Raw genomic sequence first — 19,397 nt, 5'->3', positions numbered from 1 at the left:
ACTTGCAGTGCAAATATGGTTCCAAAATCTTTATCCAATCAGGGATATAATTTAGAGTTTGTGATTTTAATTAATTAACTTTGGTTTAGCTATCATTTATCATTACCTCCCAGTCTAAAATGAGCAGCATTTTCACTTCATTGTGCCCATCATATTCAATCTGCAAAGTTAAACATCTACAATGTTATAATTCTCTTAAACGTTGTAGGTTTGGCATCTGATTTGAAATAAAGTGTGCATGTCATCTTGTTTCATTCTCCACTTTGTAGTTGAATACTGCACTATTCCCAAGGCCACACTTATAGTTTTGTGGCTCAGTGAGTTCAAAGGAATTTAAGGCCTTTCTGTCACAGTCATCTCTTAAAGGACAGTGGTGCTTTTTAAATCATTAGGCCTCATGAGGCACATCACGATCTGCTTTCTAGAAGCATCTTGATTTCTTTTGACATGTTTTTCTTGTCAAAGACAATTCCCTCTGCCATCAGATGAACACTAACTCATTATTACTTTTTTGCATTACTTATTTAGTCATTTATAATAGATTTACGTCTTTGTACTATACAGCTGTCAAGGAACAAATTTCTTGTAATATAAGGCCGTGATAATAAACCTGATTCTGATACAACTGATCATAAGAAGCATTCAGAAACAGTTCAGAAGCTTCAAAACTTATTTTATATTATCAATATTTAAAGTTACAAAAAATACAACACAAGCTAAGATTAAGCAAAATACAAAGTTGCTATTATGTACTCAATCCACATCTACAACCTCCTTTAAATGGATGTGGGTCACATGTCATACAGAAATCAAATGCTCAGTGTACCTGACTGCTCAGTGTGGCTGTAGCAGCAGAGTGGAAGGTTTGACGCATCGGCTATATCCAACTGATATATCATTTTTCATTTCTGTACTGCAATGCATTGGTGTGGAAGACAGAGGAGTTGACCCATGAAAAATACCCTGCCCAAGGTTAGGATAAATGATAGGAACACTTTGGGCAATATCTTATTACACAGCTTTGTTAACACTCTTGTTCTGAAAGCTCAGATAGCTAATGAATGGAATCTGCTGCCATAAATAATAATGAAAATTATAACAAAATACACTTGTAAATTTTGATAAGTTAAACTTCAGTTTAGGAGTGCCTAGAATTACCACAATGTCATTTATTGTTCTCTTTGCCAACATAAAATTTCTTCAGCAAAACAAAATTGTCCTCATATAAAAACATTATTGTTGCTTCAGGCAATGTGTTCTGATTTATTTTAAGATTGAGCATCCAGGTGTTTAACCAATGGGATGCAACCACATTTACTGTCCTAATGTGAAAAGATCAAATAATCCTCAAAACTGAAAGGTCTACTTCAACGTGACTGTGTCTAAAATGTAAAAAGGGAGATGGCAGAGTTCTGAGGTACAGAGGCAATTTGATAAAGCAAGAAAACTGAAATCGGACAGAAGCACGAAGGAATAGAAGGAAGGCAAGAAATAACTCAAGCAGGAGCTTGAAGAGCCACAAGTGTCTGTGAAATGTCATTGGCAAGCAGAATTAAGAAAAATCTATTCAAACCATGTTCATTCCATATATGCAAGATTAAGGAAAAGAGTCTTTGAAGATCGCAACCTGCAGGTCCAAACAAAATTTCAGGTCTATGGATCATCTGCCCTTCCTACAATACTACATGAAGCTGAATCATCAGTAGATGCCTGAAAGCCCTGGCCTGCAATTTTCAGTCTATTCTCTCTCCTTTCTAACCAATGGTAGCAACTTGTCCATTGCAGTTCCCTGATACCAGGGCGGCAGCTGAACAGGATTAGAGAAAGATGGTCGGAACCTCAACAACTTGCTCTGGTTTCTTTTAAAACCCTGGGATATATTTTATCAAGGCCTGGTTATCAATATAGTTCCAAAGATCACAAACAAGAGAAAACCTGCAGATGCTGCAGATCAAAATAACACACACAAGATGCTCGAGGACTCAGCAGGTCAGGCAGCATCTATGGGGAACAGTAAACAATTGAGGTTTCGGGCCAAGACTCTTCATCAGGACACTTCTAATGATGTCAGCCAACATAATACATCCTCTGTCCCTTTTTCTCAGATCTTATATTTTATATTCTTCTTTCTTAATGTATCTCCGTTTTATCATGAACACTGATTTAAGATATTCACTCAGAATCATACCACCTCTTTTCTTGTTACCGTTTATCTCTTATAGCCCTTACTTCTAGCTTCTTTGTAATCCAGTATTTGTAAAATATTATTGTGCTTGTCCTGTCGAAGGGTCTCAGTTGGAAAAGTACTTTTTTCCCCAAAGATGCTGCCTGGCCTGCTGAGTTCCTCCAGCACTTTGTGTGTGTTTTTTGTGCTTTTCCTTGTTTTTACCTGCCAGTGTTTTCCTCTTACATCTTCTATGTCTTAATTTCCCACTTCTTTCACCACACAAATATTCTTATACTCCGAGGAATACCCCAGTGTTAAGTTCTCAGTATTTCTCATGAATCAACAACTTTTCCTTTTAGTCTCTTCCTACTCTGTATGTTCTTAATCATTAGGATAAATGGAAGGGTGATGGTGTTTTCACATCTACTTCATCTTGGAGCATACTTGGCCTGTGCATTTACTGTCCCTTCTATGAATGTTTCCCATTGTTCATAAATTCCATAATTCCATTTCAAGGACACAGAAGTCCCTTCAGCCACTGTCCATGCAACACTCTCAACAACCCGATTTAATCCCATTTTCCCAATTATTTTCACTGTAATCCAAAACTTCTGGGGTAACAAATGGGGAAATAAAGGGCAAGAGAAAATAATTTATGAGAAGCAACATTAAATAATAATATAATTTTCCTCCGCATCCTCCAGGAATAACAAATATAAAAGTTAAGTGCCCTAACATGAGGGATACCAAAGCCTCGGGTGAGAACTGGACATAGTGCACTTAATTTCCGTACTGAAGATAGTCTTCAAGCCGTCACTGGTCACTATGGATTCCAAGACATGTGGTGTTCACTTTGTATGAAAATATAGACCTGAAGCTCCACGATGAGCAAGATGACGCAAAAGTTAAGATAGCACAACTTTCACTGGATTGCTAAGTAATCTGAGCTATTGATAATGAAATCAAAGCAAATGCATGATGAAGGATTACAAATGAGCTTCAGCAGAGTGAGCCTCTGAACTCTTTTCCCTGTAAACTGATGAAGTCTATTGCACTGACAATCACAAGGTCACAGATTGGTCATAGTACAAAGACGGAGGCCATTCGGTCCACCAGGACCTACCCAGCTCCATGCACGAATAATCCAGCTAGTACTACTTTCCTTTTTCTTCCCATAGCCTCGCAATCTATATTCTTTCAACTAAATGTCCAGCTCCAGTTTACATACTATAATTGAATCTGCTTCCTTTGTTACCCCTGGTAATGGATTCAGAATTAACCACTGGCAAATATCCTGGTCGTCACATTTACAATATTCAATAGGTTTCCCCCTTGTTCTTTCAACTCCAATGAGTACAAGCCCAGAGCCATCAAACACTTCTTATACTTTAATTCTTTCATTCTCGTCAACCTACACTGGACAGTTTCCAATGCCAGCACATTCTTGCTTCGATAAGGGGCCAAAAACTGCTCACAATACTCCAAGTACAGTCTGACCAGTGCCCTATACAGCTTCAGCATTATATTCTCGCTTTTATATTCTAGTCCTCCCAAAATGAATGCTAATATTGCATTTGTCTTCTTTACCAATGACTCAACCTGCAAGTTAACCTTCAGGGAATCCTACACAAGGGCTTCTTAAAGTCCCTTTGCACTTCTGTTTTCTGAATTTTCTCCCTGTTTAGAAAATAGTCTACGCTTTTATTCTTTCTACCAAAGTACATGAACATACACTTCCCTACAATGTATTTCATCTCCCGCTTCTTTACCATTCTCCTAATCTGTCTAGGTCAAGTTGCAAGCTCACTGATCTTCAACCGTAAGACCATAAGATATAGGAGCAGAAGTAGGCCATTTGGCCCATGGAGTCTGCTCCGCTGTTCAATCATGGGCTGATCCAATTCTTCCAGTCATCCCCACTCCCCTGCCTTCTCCCCATGCCCTGGCTAATCAAGAATCTATCTATCTCTGCCTTAAATACACCTGATAACTTGGCCTCCACAGCTGCTCGTGGAAACAAATTCCACAGATTTACCACCCTCTGACTAAAGTAATTTTTCTGTTCTAAATGTCCTGCGGTCCTGAACTCATGCCCACTTGTCCTAGACTCCACTACCATGGGGAATAACTTTGCCATATCTAATCTGTTCAGGCCTTTTAACATTCAAAATGTTCCTAGGAGATTCCCTGTCATTCTCCTGAACTTCAGGGAACACAGCTCAAGAGCTGCCAAATGTTCCGCATATGGTAACCTTTCATTCTTGGAATCATTCTCATGCATCTTCTCTGAGCCCTCTCAGTATATCTGTCAGTATATCCTTTCTAAAATAAGGAGCCCAAAACTTCACACAATACTCCAAGCGTGGTTTCACGAGTACCTTAAGGAGTCTCAACATCACAACCCGGCTCTTATATTCTATACCTCTAGAAATGAATACCAACATTGCATTCACCTTCTTCATCACCGACTCAACCTGGAGGTTAACCTTTAAGGTATCCTGCACAAGGACTCCCAAGTCACTTTGCATCCCTGCATTTTGAATTCTCTCCCTATCTAAGTAATAGTCTGCCCATTTATTTCTTCCACCAAAGTGCATGACCATACACATTCCAACATTGTATTTCATGCGGGACCCTACCTGTCCCACCAACTATTGTTGTATAGTTTGCAAAACTGGATTAAAACCACCAATTCCATCATCCAAATCATTGACATATAACATGAAAAGAAGCAGTCCCAACACCAACCTCTGTGGGACATGACTAGTCACCAGCAGCCACTCTTTCTCACTCTCTGCCTCCTGCCATCTTCTATCCATGTTAATATCTTTTTTGTAATGCTATGGGCCCTTATCATGTAAAGCAACCTCATGTATGGCACCTTGTTAAAGTTCTACTGAAAATCCAAGTAAACAACATCCACCGACTCTCCTTTGTCTATCCTGCCTGCTAATTCCTCAAAGAATTATAACGTATTTGTCAGGCAAGACTTCCCATGCCACGGTAGCGTAGCAGTTTGTGTGACGCTATTACAGCTTGGGGCGTCAGATTTCGGAGTTCAATTCTGATGTCATCTCTGAGGAGTCTATATGTCCTTCCAATGGAATGTATGAGTTTCCTCCAGATGCTCCAGTTCCTTACATAGTCCAAAGACATACCGGTTAGTAGGTTAATTGGCCCTTCTCAACTTTTCTGTCCTATAGAACCATTCCAGAATCTAGTGATTCTTGAAGATCATTACTAATCCCTCCACAATCTCTTCAGCTACCTCTTTCAGAACGCTGGGATCTTAGTAATACTTAACAATACTTATTCAGCTCATCTGGGATTTCTTTGTCCCCCAAACTACCTCTCCAGCATCATTTCCAGTGGTCCAATATTCACTCTAACCTCTTTTTTACTCTTTATATATCTGAAAAAAAAAACTTCTGGTATCCTCTTTTATATTATTGGTGAGCTTACCTACATATTTCATCTTTTCCCTCATGTTTTTTTTAAGTTGCCTTCTGTTGGTTTTTAAAAGCTTCCCAATCCTCTAACACCCCACTAATTTCTGCTATATTATATGCTGTTATGTACCCCTAGGGTTCTATCACTTTAAAATGTCGGGAGAATGAGACTGGCTTTTGGACACTGAGTTGTTACAGAGAGAGAGAGAGAGAGAGAGAGAAACAAAGCCTGCCTTGAGATGGTATTTATACAAACTCTAAAGCTTGTTTTGTACAAGGACACTGCCTGCCTGTGAGATCTTACAGAGAGAGACAACAAGCAGCTTGTGGGTCACCATGGTGACCAAGGGCAGCATTATTTGATGGACAGCTGGCATTCAGCATGCTTGGATAAATACAAGGTCAGCTGGTTGTTAGACAGACACACATGGTTTCGGACACTGGATGAGTTGTGTTGTGCCCACAGAAAGGTGGGTTTTGGAGGATTGATTGGGAGAATCGATCAGTTGCTCTCGCAGTGGGAAAAGATGTGACCGGTGAGAAGTTATCAGTGTGTCCAACCCTTGCCTGAGTTGATAACTTCACCACAGAAGACAGTCCCCTTCTTGTGGTCACATTCGGTGACTTTGAAGGAAGAGAAGAGGGGAGAGGAAGGTTTGAAACAGAAGAAACCTAGTGACAAAGAGGCCACTGTTTGGACTCTCTCCTCGGTAGCCCGTAAGGGTGAGTTTGAGTTCCATTTGAAAACGAAGCGGTGACTGTCATGTAGTTAATCCACAGGAGTGGGTTCTGTGGTGAGGGGGAAACCTTTGTGATTACCACTTGTGTGATACCCTTGTTTGGGTGTGGAAGAAAGGCACCCCTGTGGCAAATCACTGTAGGAGGTATTTTGTATGTTATGAAACTGGATAAGTGGCTATCACAGTTGTGTGTTTGAGGTAACCTTGTGTGGAATCTACCTGTGTGTGATAATCCTGGTCTGGGTTGGTAGTTTTACCACGTGAAGACGGCACCTCAGTGACAGGCTATTGCTGGTGATAATCCATGCATGTATTCTGTTTGAGTATCCTGTGGCCACCACTTTGAGATGTCCCATAACGGAATTCGGGTGTGGTACCACTTGTGTAGGAAGGATATTCGTTGAAGATCACTGTCGGTAAAACTTTGTGTGTGGAGTGGAATGACTTCGGAGATAAAACCTATTGCTATTGTTATGTTGGAATATTGACGTAATTGCCTTCTCACAATATACGCATTTCGATTACAAATCTCTCTCTCTTACTAACAACAGCAACCTCGTGCATTGACCTGACCTTTCTCACATACCATCGTAAGACTGTGTCTTTTCACCACCTGAGCTGGAAGAAGTTTGGGGGAACTTTATTTACTCACTTAAAATTGCATATACTCTGCTAACCTGTTTGTCTTATCTTGTTTTATATTACTTTATCACGTAGTTACTAATAAAATAGCTTATATCTGAAGACTCAGACTCCAAGTGTGTCCATTTCTGCTGGTCCTTTTCGACCCATTACGGGGTACATAACAATGCCCTCTCTTTTGCTTTAACTTACTTGGTCAGCTACAGTTGCCTTTTCCTCCCTTTAGAATACACCTTCATCTTTGAGGTGTATCTATCTTCTGCCTTCCAAATTGCCCCAGAAACTCCAGCTATTGCTGTTCTGCCATCATCCCTGCTAGTGTCTCCTTCCAATAAACTTTAGCCAGTTCCCTTCTCTTGCCTCTGAACTTCCCTTTACTCCACTTAATACAGATACATCTGACTTTATCTTGCCCCTCTCAAACTGCAGGGTGAATCTATCATATTATGATTACTGCCTCCGAAGGGGTTCTTTTACCTTAAACTCCCTAATCTAATTTGGTTCATAGAAACATAGAAAACCTACAGAACAATACAGGCCTTTTGGCTCATAAAGTTGTGCCGAACATGTCCCTACCTTAGAAATTACTAGGCATACCCATTGCCCTCTATTTTTCTAAGCTCCATGGACTGACCTAAAAGTCCCTTAAAAGACCTTATCGTATCCACCTCCACCACCGTTGCCAGCAACCCATTCCACACACTCACCACTCTGAGTAAAAAACTTACCCCTGACATCTCCTCTGTACCTACTCCCCAGCACCTTAAACCTGCGTCCTCTTGTGGCAACCATTTCAGCCCTGGGAAAAAGCCTCTGACTATCCACATGATCAATGCCTCTCATCATCTTATACACCTCTATCAGGTCACCTCTCATCCTCCGTCACTCCAAGGAGAAAAGGCCGAGTTCACTCAACCTGTATTCATAAGGCATGCTCCCCAATCCAGGCAACATCCTTGTAAATCTTCTCTGCATCCTTTCTATGGTTTCCACATCCTTCTTGTAGTGAGGTGACCAGAACTGAGCACAGTACTCCAAGTGGGGTCTGACCACGGTCCTATATACGCTGCAACATTACCTCTCAGCTCCTAAATTCATTTCCACAATTTAATGAAGGCCAATACACAGTATGCCTTCTTAACCAGAGTCAACCTGCACAGCTGCTTTGAGCATCCTATGGACTTGGACCCCAAGATCCCTCTGATCCTCCACACTGCCAAGAGTCTTGCCATTAATACTATATTCTGCCATCATATTTGACCTACCAAAATGAACCACTTTACACGTATCTGGGTTGAACTCCATCTGCCACTTCTCAGCCCAGTTTTGCATCCTATCAATGTCCCGTTGTAACTTCTGACAGCCCTCCACACTATCCACAACACACCAACCTTTGTGTCATCAGCAAACTTACTAACCCATTCCTCCACTTCCTCATCCAGGTCATTTGTAAAAATCATGAAGAGTAAGGGTCCTAGAACAGATCCCTGAGGCACCCCACTGGTGACTGATCCCCATGCAGAACATGACCCATCTACAATCACTCTTTGCCTTCTGTGGGCAAGCCAGTTCTGGATCCACAAAGCAATGTCCCCTTGGATCCCATGCCTCCTTACTTTCTCAATAAGCCTTGCATGGGGTACCTTATCAAATGCCTTGCTGAAATCCATATACACTACATTTACTGCTCTTCCTTCATCAATGTGTTTAGTCACATCCTCAAAAAATTCAATCAGGCTCTTAAGGCATGACCTACTCCTAACAAAGCCATGCTGACTACTTCTAATCATATTGTACTTCTCCAAACGTACATAAATCCTGCCTCTCGGGATCTTCTCCATCAACTTACCAACCACTGAAGTAAGACTCAGGCTACATCCACACTACACCGGATAAGTCCGTAACCGAAGCTCTTCCTCTTCGTTTTTACCCTCTGTCCACACTAAAATGGCGTTTTTGTTCCCCGAAACCGGAGCTTTTTAGAAACGCTTTCCAGGGCATGTAATTTTGAAAATGCTGGATTGGCTGGAGCAGCGTGAACAGGGTATCCAGAGAAATCTGAAAACGCTGTCAGATGGCAGCACGCCATTTCATTGTTTTCTTGAACACAACCTAACAATTTCAGAACAGACGGCAACAAGACTGAAGCCAGAAAAGTTAGAAATATACTCACCAAATACTTTGACTCATAACTTACTGAATAAATAAGTATACTCACTGTACCCTGTTTTCTGTCCTTGCTCATATAAAGGTGGTTTACCTATTTATGCAAGTACTTCTCTGACAATAGATGTGTAACAGCCTAATGCATAGGTGTCAAACTCAAGGCCCGTGGGCCATATCCGGCCCGGCGTACAATTATATCCAGCCCGCTAGATCATTTTAGATAGATCTATTATTTTAATTATTAATGGCCCGGTGATATGAAGCCTATGATTGTAAGTTAATACCAATCATAAAAATAATGCTTGCTCAGCAGTCTTCTTCATAAAAAACGGAATATGTGAAGTGAAACACTTTGTAGTTATAGCAGAGACTGAGACACATGAGAGCAGGCTGAAAAAACAGAGGCAATGAAAGCTGCGTTCGCATGCGCCCGACCGATCCGGCCCGCATGAAGCTGCATTTTGCCCAATCCGGCCCGTGACCTAAAATGAGTTTGACACCCCTGGCCTAATGTAACATAGTATGGAAATACAAGATAATACTGATGCAGACATGTTTTACACATTTAACAAGATGCTTTATTAATGCAACAGAGTTAGTCAGTTTTTCAATGTTCATCGTACTCTCTGTGAACTCCCTGTCGATTGCATCCATACACTTCAGTATTAGTTTTTTTTAGTTTTAAGTTCTCCTGCACGAGAACCAACTGCTGCCCATTGTTTAAGTTTATCTAGTCTGTAAATGAACAAACAGCGAGATTCGACACCAAACATGGAGCTTGTTTTTCGTAGATGTATCCTGCGCATGCACAGTAGGAGGAGATTCGCCAAAAAATCCATTTCAATGTGGACAGAGATATTTTTAAATGCGCATAGTGTGGATGCCTATCGTTTTTACACGAAATTGGCGTTTTCAAAATTATCCGGTCTAGTGTGGATGTAGTCTCACTGGTCTATAATTTCCTGGGCTATCTCTATTTCCTTCCTTGAATAAAGGAACAACATCCGCAACCCTCCAGTCCTCTGGAACCTCTCATTACACAACAGCCAATCCAGAGCTACTGTTTGTTTACTGCACTCATCTCAAGCTGCTCTAAGAAGGCATCTGATAGGCGTTCTATAAATTCTCTTTCTTGGATCCAGCACCAAGCTGATTTTCCCAAAGCACCTGCACATTGAAATCAACCATGACTATCACAACGTTGCCCTTACTGCACACCTTTTCTATCTCCTAATGTAATTTATATCCCACATCCTGGCTACCATTCGGAGGCCAGTATATAACATCCATCAGGGTTTTTTTTTTACTCTTGCAGTTTCTACCCAGAAGGATTCTTCCAATCCTATGTTACTTCTTTCTAAGGATTTTATTTCATCTTTTAAACAGAGCCACCTCACCCCCTCTGCCTACCTGGCTGTACTTTCAATACAAGGTGAACCCTTGGATGTTAAGCTCCCAGCTATGATCTTCTTCCATCCACGACTCAGTGATGTCCACATCATACCTGCCAATCTCTAACTGTGTTACAAGATCATCTACCTTTATTCATATACTGCATGGATTCAAATATAACATTGTCAGTCCTGAATTTATTGCCCTTTTCTATTTTTCTCCTTGTTATACCTCACCTCATTCTACTGACTGCAAGTTTACCCTATCATCTGGCTGAACTTCCCCACAGTCTCACTACACACTGCACCTAGTTGTACAGCAACCACCCCATCCTCAGCCCTAAATGTCCGGTTCCCATTCCCCTGCCAAATTAGTTTAAACCCTCCCCAGCAGCTCTCACATATCTATCAGCAGGTTCCTCTCAGGTTCAGGTACAACCTGTCCTTTTTTGTTCAGGCCACACCTACCCTTCAACAGATCCTATTGATCCAGAAACCGGAAACCCTGCCTGCTGCACATGCCACTCATTCATCCGTACTATCATCCTATTCCTGCCCTGACTAGCACATGGACTGGAAGTAATCCAGAAACTGCTCTTCACCCCTAACTCCCTATATTCACTGTACAGCACCTCGTCCTCCTTTCTAACAAATCACTGGGGCCAATGGCCACCACGGCTTTTGCTGCTCACCCTCCCTCTTACCAGAGCCGCTCTGAGATATTCTTGACCCTTGAACCTGGAAGGGAACACACCATCCTGGCTATAGAATCTGCTCAGCATCCCTCTAACATCTGCCTGACTTTACTCTTCCCTGCTGAGCCTCAGAGCTGGTCACAGTGCCACTGGCCTGGCCGCTGCTGCTATGCCCTGATAGGTCATACACCCCAGCAATACCCAAAGGTTTATACTTGTTGCTGAAGGGAATAGCCATAGCCCTACTATCTGAAACCAGCACTCTGTGTGTGATCATCTGAGTAGAAGTTCCATCTGAGGTTTTCAGCTTCCTGAATGGTCCTGAGTGCATCCAGCTCCTCTTCCAGTTTCTAGACCTTGTCAGTCTGGAGCTGAAGTTGCATGCACTTCCTGCAGTTATAGTAATCAGGGAGACCATTAGGTACCCTGAAATCCCACATCTCACAAGAGGTGCATTCCACTGCCTGAACTACTATCCTGCCTACATTTGCTAAGCCTCTAATTTCTCAAACTTAAGCTCTAGACTGTGTATCTTCTCATCCAGCCTGTTGAGTCAAAGCCTGACCACTCTAACACTCGCCCACTCCAACAATGGCCACTCTGCTTTCACCAAGTGCCTAAAAGATTGTGAAGACTGCAGCCCACCGAAAAGTTCCAAAAGGCCCCGTTCTTTTTAAACCTGGCATAGCCTCACTAACGAATCCCCTCTCATGATGACTGCAGATTGTTGAAATGTTTCAAAAAGCCCCAAGTTCTTTTTATACCTTGCACAGTCTCACCAACGAATGCCCTTTCATGATGATTGCAGACTGGTGAAAAGTTCCAAAAGGCTGTAAGCTCTTTTTAAACCCAGCATAGCCTCATCAGCGAATGACCTCTTGTGATGATTGCAGCCTGCCAATTGTTCTTAATGGGCTCCTACATCTTCCCAACCACTGAAGTCAGGCTAACTGGCCCATAACTTCCTGTCTTTTGTCTTCCTCCCTTTTGAAACAGTGAGTGACATTTGCAATTTCCCAGTCTTCCGGAATCTTATTTTAACATGAAACATCATATGTGCTTTTGAGTCAGCCAAACTATCCAAAAAATTTTAAAAATATATAATTATTCTTTTCATGACAAGTGGAAAATAAATCACATGACAAAATATTAGGAAGTGTTTTCTTATTTGACAGAAATGATAATGATTGCTCACTGAATGTTTGGCAAATGATTTATGCAATAGAATTATTTCACTTAAAATGAAGGAATAAAATAATTAAAATTCTATCTAGTTTAAGAGGTAAAAGTTGCATGACAGATTCACAATGCTTTTGACAATGTTTTGAAAACTGTAGGTAGTTTTGGACTCACCCTGATCTTTACCATCTGTTATTCCAAAATGAGTCCCATTCTCCAAGTGCCCTTCACCATCTGAATTTGGCTTCTCTGAAGATAACTTCTGGGAAGAGGAAATCAGATACAGTCAATCTTGCATATTGGTGCTGATTCAACACACTCACCACAGTTTCCTCCAGTAAAGACAACAGGGATGAGTCCCTCCTGTAGCATTGAAAGCAAACACAGAAAGATCTCAGTGTATTGGTATCTCTAATAAAATCCTTGAAAGATGTTCAAAAGAAAAATGTCAATAAACCAGCTTCATTAGACTATACTGCTTCCATGAATTAGTTGACACTAAGAAGAATCACTTCCAAATAATCTTATGAAATAATCCAGAGACAGAGACAGGGTGAGATTTCCCAAAACTAGAAATTCTAATTTCTCCAGTTCAGCAAGGCCTGACACAGGCTATAGGGACTGGCTATAGGGAGTGATGCATCCAAAGGAAATGGACACAGTATTAAAGATAAAAGATTAGCTTTATTTATTAAAAGTATATCCAAACATCAAAACATACAGTGAAATGCATTGTCTATGTCAAATCAAATGAGCAAGCATTGTACTGGGCGGCCTACGCAGCAAGCGCACAGTTCACTAACCGAATGCTTGAATGTGGGAGGAAACCCAGGTGGTCACAAGAAGATTGTACAAACTCCTTAAAGACAGCAGCAGGGATCAAACCTCAGTCACTGATCTGCTAATCACTACACTTACAGCACCAGGAAGGAGTCCAGAAAAATAGACAGGCTGAAGCACCAGATTTATCTATAAACAATCTGCTGAACAATCTTCTATAGTGATATCAATGATAGATGATTCATCTGTCACAGAAGTTGTTCAAAGTTCAATTTATTATCGAAGTACATATATGTCATCATATACAACCCAGAGATTCATTTTCTTGTATTCATTCACAATAAGTACAAAAAAACCACAATAGAATCAATGAAAAACAGCACACGACAAGACAGGCAAATGTGCAGAAGACAGCAAACAGTGCAACTACAAAAAAGCAATAGTAATAGTAATAATAATAATAATAATAGTAAATAAGCAATAAATATCAAGAACGTGAGCTGTAAAGTCCTAAAAATGTGGCCATAGTTTGTAGAACTAGTTCAGCGTCGAGCTAAGTGAAGTTATCCCCTCTGGTTCAAGAGCCTAATGGTTGAGGGGTAATAACTGTTCCTGAACCTGATGGGGTGGGAACTCCTTCCTGATGGCACCAGTGAGAGGAATGCATGGCCTGGATGGAGCGAACATGAGAACTCCTGCTTAGAATCCCATGTCCTTTGAATTCAGTTTGGGCAATTTGTCACAAACTGATGAGAAAAGTCCAGAGGAAGACTAACATCTAACATGGTTGGATTCAGTCTTATGTGCCTCCGAATGCCCTGTTACATGATTTAAGATGCAGTGCAACAGAAGTATAGTGGTTTATCAGTTCCCTGGTGCCCAGTTTACCAATAGTAAACCAGTTTTGTGGTTTATCAGTTCCCTGGTGCCCAGTTTACCAATAGTAAACCAGTTTTGTGGTTTATCAGTTCCCTAGTGCCCAGTTTACCAATAGTAAACCAGTTTTGTGGTTTATCAGTTCACTGGTGCCCAGTTTACCAATAGTAAACCAGTTTTGTGGTTTATCAGTTCCCTGGTGCCCAGTTTACCAATAGTAAACTGGTTTTGTGGTTTATCAGTTCCCTGGTGCCCAGTTTACCAATAGTAAACTGGTTTTGTGGTTTATCAGTTCCCTGCTGCCCAGTTTACCAATTGTGGTTTTGTGGTTTATCAGTTTTCTGGGCCTCAAGGTGCCCAGGTCATATCTTCTCATAATGTTATGCCAGTAGAAAGAGCATAAATTAAAAATAAGGTAGAGTAAGAATGTAATGTTCTTTATGACTATTGTGGAATACTATGTTACTTGAAACAACCTTCAGTAATCGTCATTGTTTAATGAGGTTTTCTTTCCCTGCTGAAGTAAAGATCAATTATTTGTCAGCAGCTCCACAGGTGTTGTCAGCCCTTTGATGTGAGCTATGCTTCATGTGTAATATGGAAATGAGAGTGTCAAAGGTCTTTAACGTTATACTGCCAGACCCAACTACATCTTCAATAAATTCACTTTCTATTTGGGATTAAGGGTAAGCCTAATCACGGGACAATTTACAATGACCAATTAACCTACTAAGTGGTATGTCTTTGGATTGTGGGAAGAAATCGGAACGGCAGGAGAAAATGCACGCATTCCACAAGGAGGACAAACAGACTCCTTACAGAGGATGCTGAAATTGCACTCCAAGCTCTGATGCCCGAGCTGCAATGGCCTGCGCTAACCGCTACGCTACTGTGGCACCCTACAGTTTCCCTATTCTATACAATTCCAGTTTAAGGTGCTGCTACTGAAGGCCAGAGACAGCTTACTGGTAGTTCGAAAGGCAAGAAGTTCCAGTCAAGATGGTGGCGGTGAACATCGATTTCTCAGGCAAGCTTCCAGATAGCAATCTACTTAACTATTTCACTTTCTCTACGCTTTCAGCGTGTTCTTTTTAATATACACAAAGTGCTGGAGGAACTTAGCAGGCCAGGCAGCATCTATAGAAAAGAATAAACAGTTGACATTTCAGACCGAGACCCTTCATCAGTACTAGAGAAAAGAGATGAGAAGTCAGAGTAAGAAGATGGGGGGTGGGGAAGAGGAGGAAGAAGTACTTCAACCATGTGCTCACCAGGATATCACCTTGTTCTTCTTCCTCCCCTCCCCTCCCCTTACTGTGGTCTTTTCCACAAGGCAGCTCAAGCTCTCGGTCCTCATTAGAACCCGGTCTTTGGTCTTCTCCACAAGGTCATGACTGATTCCATTTCGAAGCATCAAAGAAGATTGAGGTATCAAGGCGAATGTGGAGGAGGTCAGCGGTCATTCTCAACAGAAGCCACGGGGGAGACAGAAATTGGTAGCCAGGTCGATAGAGTTCGGACCTGGTGTGGTGATTGCTCTTCATGGAAGGACTGAGTTTGTGCAGCCACTCTCCTCGAAGGTTGATGGGAGGATGTATTCAATATTCTGAGATTTATGTGATTATTGGACTGTAGTTTATATTGCTATCCTTCAGTTTTGGTGTTTTCTTTCTAGTTGCTGATTGGTGTGTGGGTGATCTGTTGCTTTTTCTGTGTGAAAGGGAGGAGTTGGGATTTGCTGCAAGGGAGGAGGTGGGGAGTTCTGTTTCTTTCATTTTTTGTGCCAGAGGTGAGTGGGGGGGGGGGGAAGAGTTGATGTCACCATCTCTGACGGTGGTGTCTGAAACGAGAATGCTGTCCAAGTTGCATGCCATCTTGGACAATGTCTCCCATCCACTCCATAATGCACTGGTTAGGCACAGGAGTACATTCAGCCAGAGACTCATTACACTGAGATGCAACACTGAGTGTCATAGGAAGTCATTCCCGCCTGTGGCCATCAAACTTTACAACTCCTCCCTCGGAGTGTCAGACACCCTTTGCCAATAGGCTGCTCCTGGAATTATTTTCACTTGGCATAATTTACTTATTATTATTTTATTATTTATGGTTTTATATTGCTATATTTCTACACTATTCTTGGTTGGTGCGACTGTAACAAAACCCAATTTCCCTCGGGATCAATAAAGTATGTCTGTCTGTCTGTCTTTTCTTTTATCAGCTCTCGTGGTTCTCCTGTATTTCCTGGCCATCTGAAGATTACGAACATCAGCGTTATAATGTACATGCATATTTTGACAACCCAGTAAACCATGGAGTCTTCAAGATATGACTAAAAACATCATTAACAAATTAGTTTATTTGGTAAATTGTGGTAAATTATCACCACAAACAATGAGGAATCAAGCGAGGCGAAGCTGACTCGAGGGATGATTCCAGTGCTGCGTTGCAAAATTGAAGCGTAGTGTGCTTGAGACAGAGATGGAGTTGGAGTGGGCGATTCAGCAAGGAGTTGAGGCAGAGGAGTTTCTTTGTCCATCCACCTAACCCTGGTGTGAGGTTGGATCACTTTAATTGCTGAGCCAATTTAGAGATGTCAAGAATGGCTTCAGGCTGGGTGATACGGTTTAGGTCAGTAGCATATCGCAGGGCAGTGAGGTCTAGGCTCAGAGTATATCATAGGGCAGTGAGGCCTAGGCCCAGATCGTATCACAGTGGCAGGGCCCAGATCTTAATGTGAGGCACAATCTAGTGTTTGGACAATTTAAACTCCAGCTCAGATGGAGTGGAAAGGCAGGGTGTTGGGACCAGAGGTAAGAGTTAGGCCAATTTTGCTCGCTCTCCTGCTATGTTTACTCCTCTGTGCATGGCACTGAGACTGTGAGACTGCCCTGGCTGCTGTGCTTCTTGTCTCTGAGCTTTACAGTGATTTGCCCCACTAGTATGATGAACTGAAACCAAGGCTTTGGGCCTACACCACACTGCTCCAGGGATTCGAATCCATGGACTTAATTTGGTTTCAAATACTGTAGCTTGTTTCTACTGTTTTCATGATTTGTGTTTTTTTCCCCTGTCTCTGTATTGGTCTTTCTTCTTTTAATTTGGTTCTTTCAGGTTTCTTGCTTTGAGGCTGTCTGTAAGCAGACAAATCTCAAGGTTGTATAATCTATACATAGTTTGATAATAAAGGTACTTTGAATTGTATACAATTACAATCTCCCTACAACTTGTCATATACAGTGTATTAATGATTTGGATGAGAATATAGATGGCATGCTTAATAAGTTTTCAGATGACACCAAAATTGGTGGTGTGGTGGAAGGCTGCCTGAGATCAACAGGGAGAATTGGCAAAGGAGCAATAGACGGAACTTCGGACAGGGCGATGAAGAGGGCATTAGGCATTCTTACCCTATTGACCATGACCGAGTACAAGAGTTGGAATTTACAAAATGCTAAGTACACTGCCCTTAGTGTAATGTGTGCAGTTTCACTCACCATTAAAGAGGAAGGATGTCATTAAACTAGAGGGGATGCATAAAATATTCACAAGCTCATTGCCTAGACTGGAGAGCTTACGGGGCTGACAGGTGACCTTGTGGGGTTTATAAAAGATTTTCAGGGAGAAAATGATACAGAAACTTATTTTCTTGCAATTTCAATAAAAAGATTGACTCAATTAATCCCTTGTTTATCCCTTCTCCCTTTTATACTGTGTGTGTACGTCTGTGTGCCTGTGTGTGTGTCTCTGTGTTTGAGAGGGAGAGAGGAGGGAGTGACTGAGTGAGTGAATGAGTAGATTTAATGATTATTGTAGATCGTGTGGAACAAACACAATTCAAATATCCAAAGTCACTTATATTCAAACTACATTGCAGCATACAACCTTGAGATTCATCTCCCCCCAAACAGCCATGAGATAGAGAAAGAAAAAAACATGAAACTCATTCAACAAAAAACATCCAACTCCCAACACACAAAACGTGCAATGGCAAAATCAAAAAAAAAGAGTGAAAAACACATAACATAAAATACCAAGATACAAATCATCAAACCAGTCCAGGCATATTCAGCTCAACTGGATTCAGTTCAATCTAGTCCTGTATTATTGATTAACTTCAGGCCCCAGAGCCAGTGTGCCCTGATCAAAATTGCATAAAATAGCAACAAAAAAAAAGGAGTGACCAGAAAGCAGAAACACATCATGTGAACTAGAGACCAATCCACAATAAAGAAAGAGTAAAACGTGCTTCATTTGTTTTCAAATTTCTCAGTCTATGGATAATATATTCCAAAACCAAATGTAATCTGAATACAGCTAAACTTTTTTCTAAATTCTATAATTTATTTTTCCCCAACACTTCAAAAAATAATCAAAGAAATGAGCTAACTTCAATCTATTATTAGCACGTAGCACTTTAGGTAAGAAGCAGAGTTAGGGAAAATACACAGAGGGAAGAGTGACAGAAAGAAACTAAAACAGAGACATGAGCGAGAGCTAAATTAATAACCAAAATAAATATGAATACAGAGAAGGAGAAACTGTAAGAACAAAAATGGGAATAGTAGATTTTGGTGTTTGAAATGTTCTTTAGTTCAAAATATTTCATTTATAGGCTTCCTTACTTAGAGAGCAGAAGAAAGAAGCAACATTGAAAGGGAGGCTGATTAAAAGCTAAACGTTCTCTCAGTTATTTAGCAAGGCTCCACACCAAAGCTGGAGCATTCCTAGGTATAAGTTTGAAACAAAGATTAGCTCCTCACCCCCACCTATAATTCAAATACCCCAATATGCATGCATGTATATAACCCCAACTGTATCAAGAGTAATAATTTCTTATTGTTGCTAATTGATTGTTAACAAAAACAGAACATTCAGCATTTGGGTTTTGAATCAACAAAGGCAATAAAAAAAAACTGACAACTGATTAATATGAATAACACACACAAAATGCAGGAGGAACTCAGCAGGTCAGGCAGCATCTAAGGAAATAAGTAAACTGTCTACTTTTCGGGCTGAGAGCTTTCTTCAGGACTGGAAAAGAAAGGGGAAGAGACAGCTTCCTGTCTCCTGCCACATATCCCTGCACCTACCTATTCAACTCCTCCCTCATCTCCATTCAGGGCCCCAAACAGTGCTTCCAGGTGAGGCAACATTTCATCTGCTGAGCTATTGTATTCAGTGCTTCTGATATGGTCTTCTCTACATTGCTGAAACCTGGCACAAGTCGAGGACCACTTTGTTGAACACCTCTGCTCTATCCACCAAAAGTGAAATTGCACAGTGGCCAACCATTTTAATTCCTATCCCCA

General features: G+C 41.2%; 1 protein-coding gene across 2 annotated transcripts in view; it reads right to left on the bottom strand.

Moving 5' to 3' along the window:
• afap1 (actin filament associated protein 1) overlaps positions 1-19,397 on the bottom strand; it is a 371,521-nt gene that overhangs the window by 36,219 nt on the left and 315,905 nt on the right. Inside the window, exon 8 of one of the 2 annotated variants that reach the window (XM_059964846.1) lies at positions 12,604-12,688. In XM_059964846.1, coding sequence (XP_059820829.1) covers positions 12,604-12,688 — 85 coding nt within the window. Of the gene's footprint in view, positions 1-12,603; positions 12,692-19,397 lie in introns of both variants that reach the window. The other variant, XM_059964845.1, reaches the window with a different exon arrangement.

Source organism: Hypanus sabinus, chromosome 3 (assembly GCF_030144855.1).
Source record: "Hypanus sabinus isolate sHypSab1 chromosome 3, sHypSab1.hap1, whole genome shotgun sequence".
Lineage (NCBI taxonomy): Eukaryota > Metazoa > Chordata > Chondrichthyes > Myliobatiformes > Dasyatidae > Hypanus > Hypanus sabinus.
This window is presented reverse-complemented; position numbering and strand designations above follow the sequence as displayed.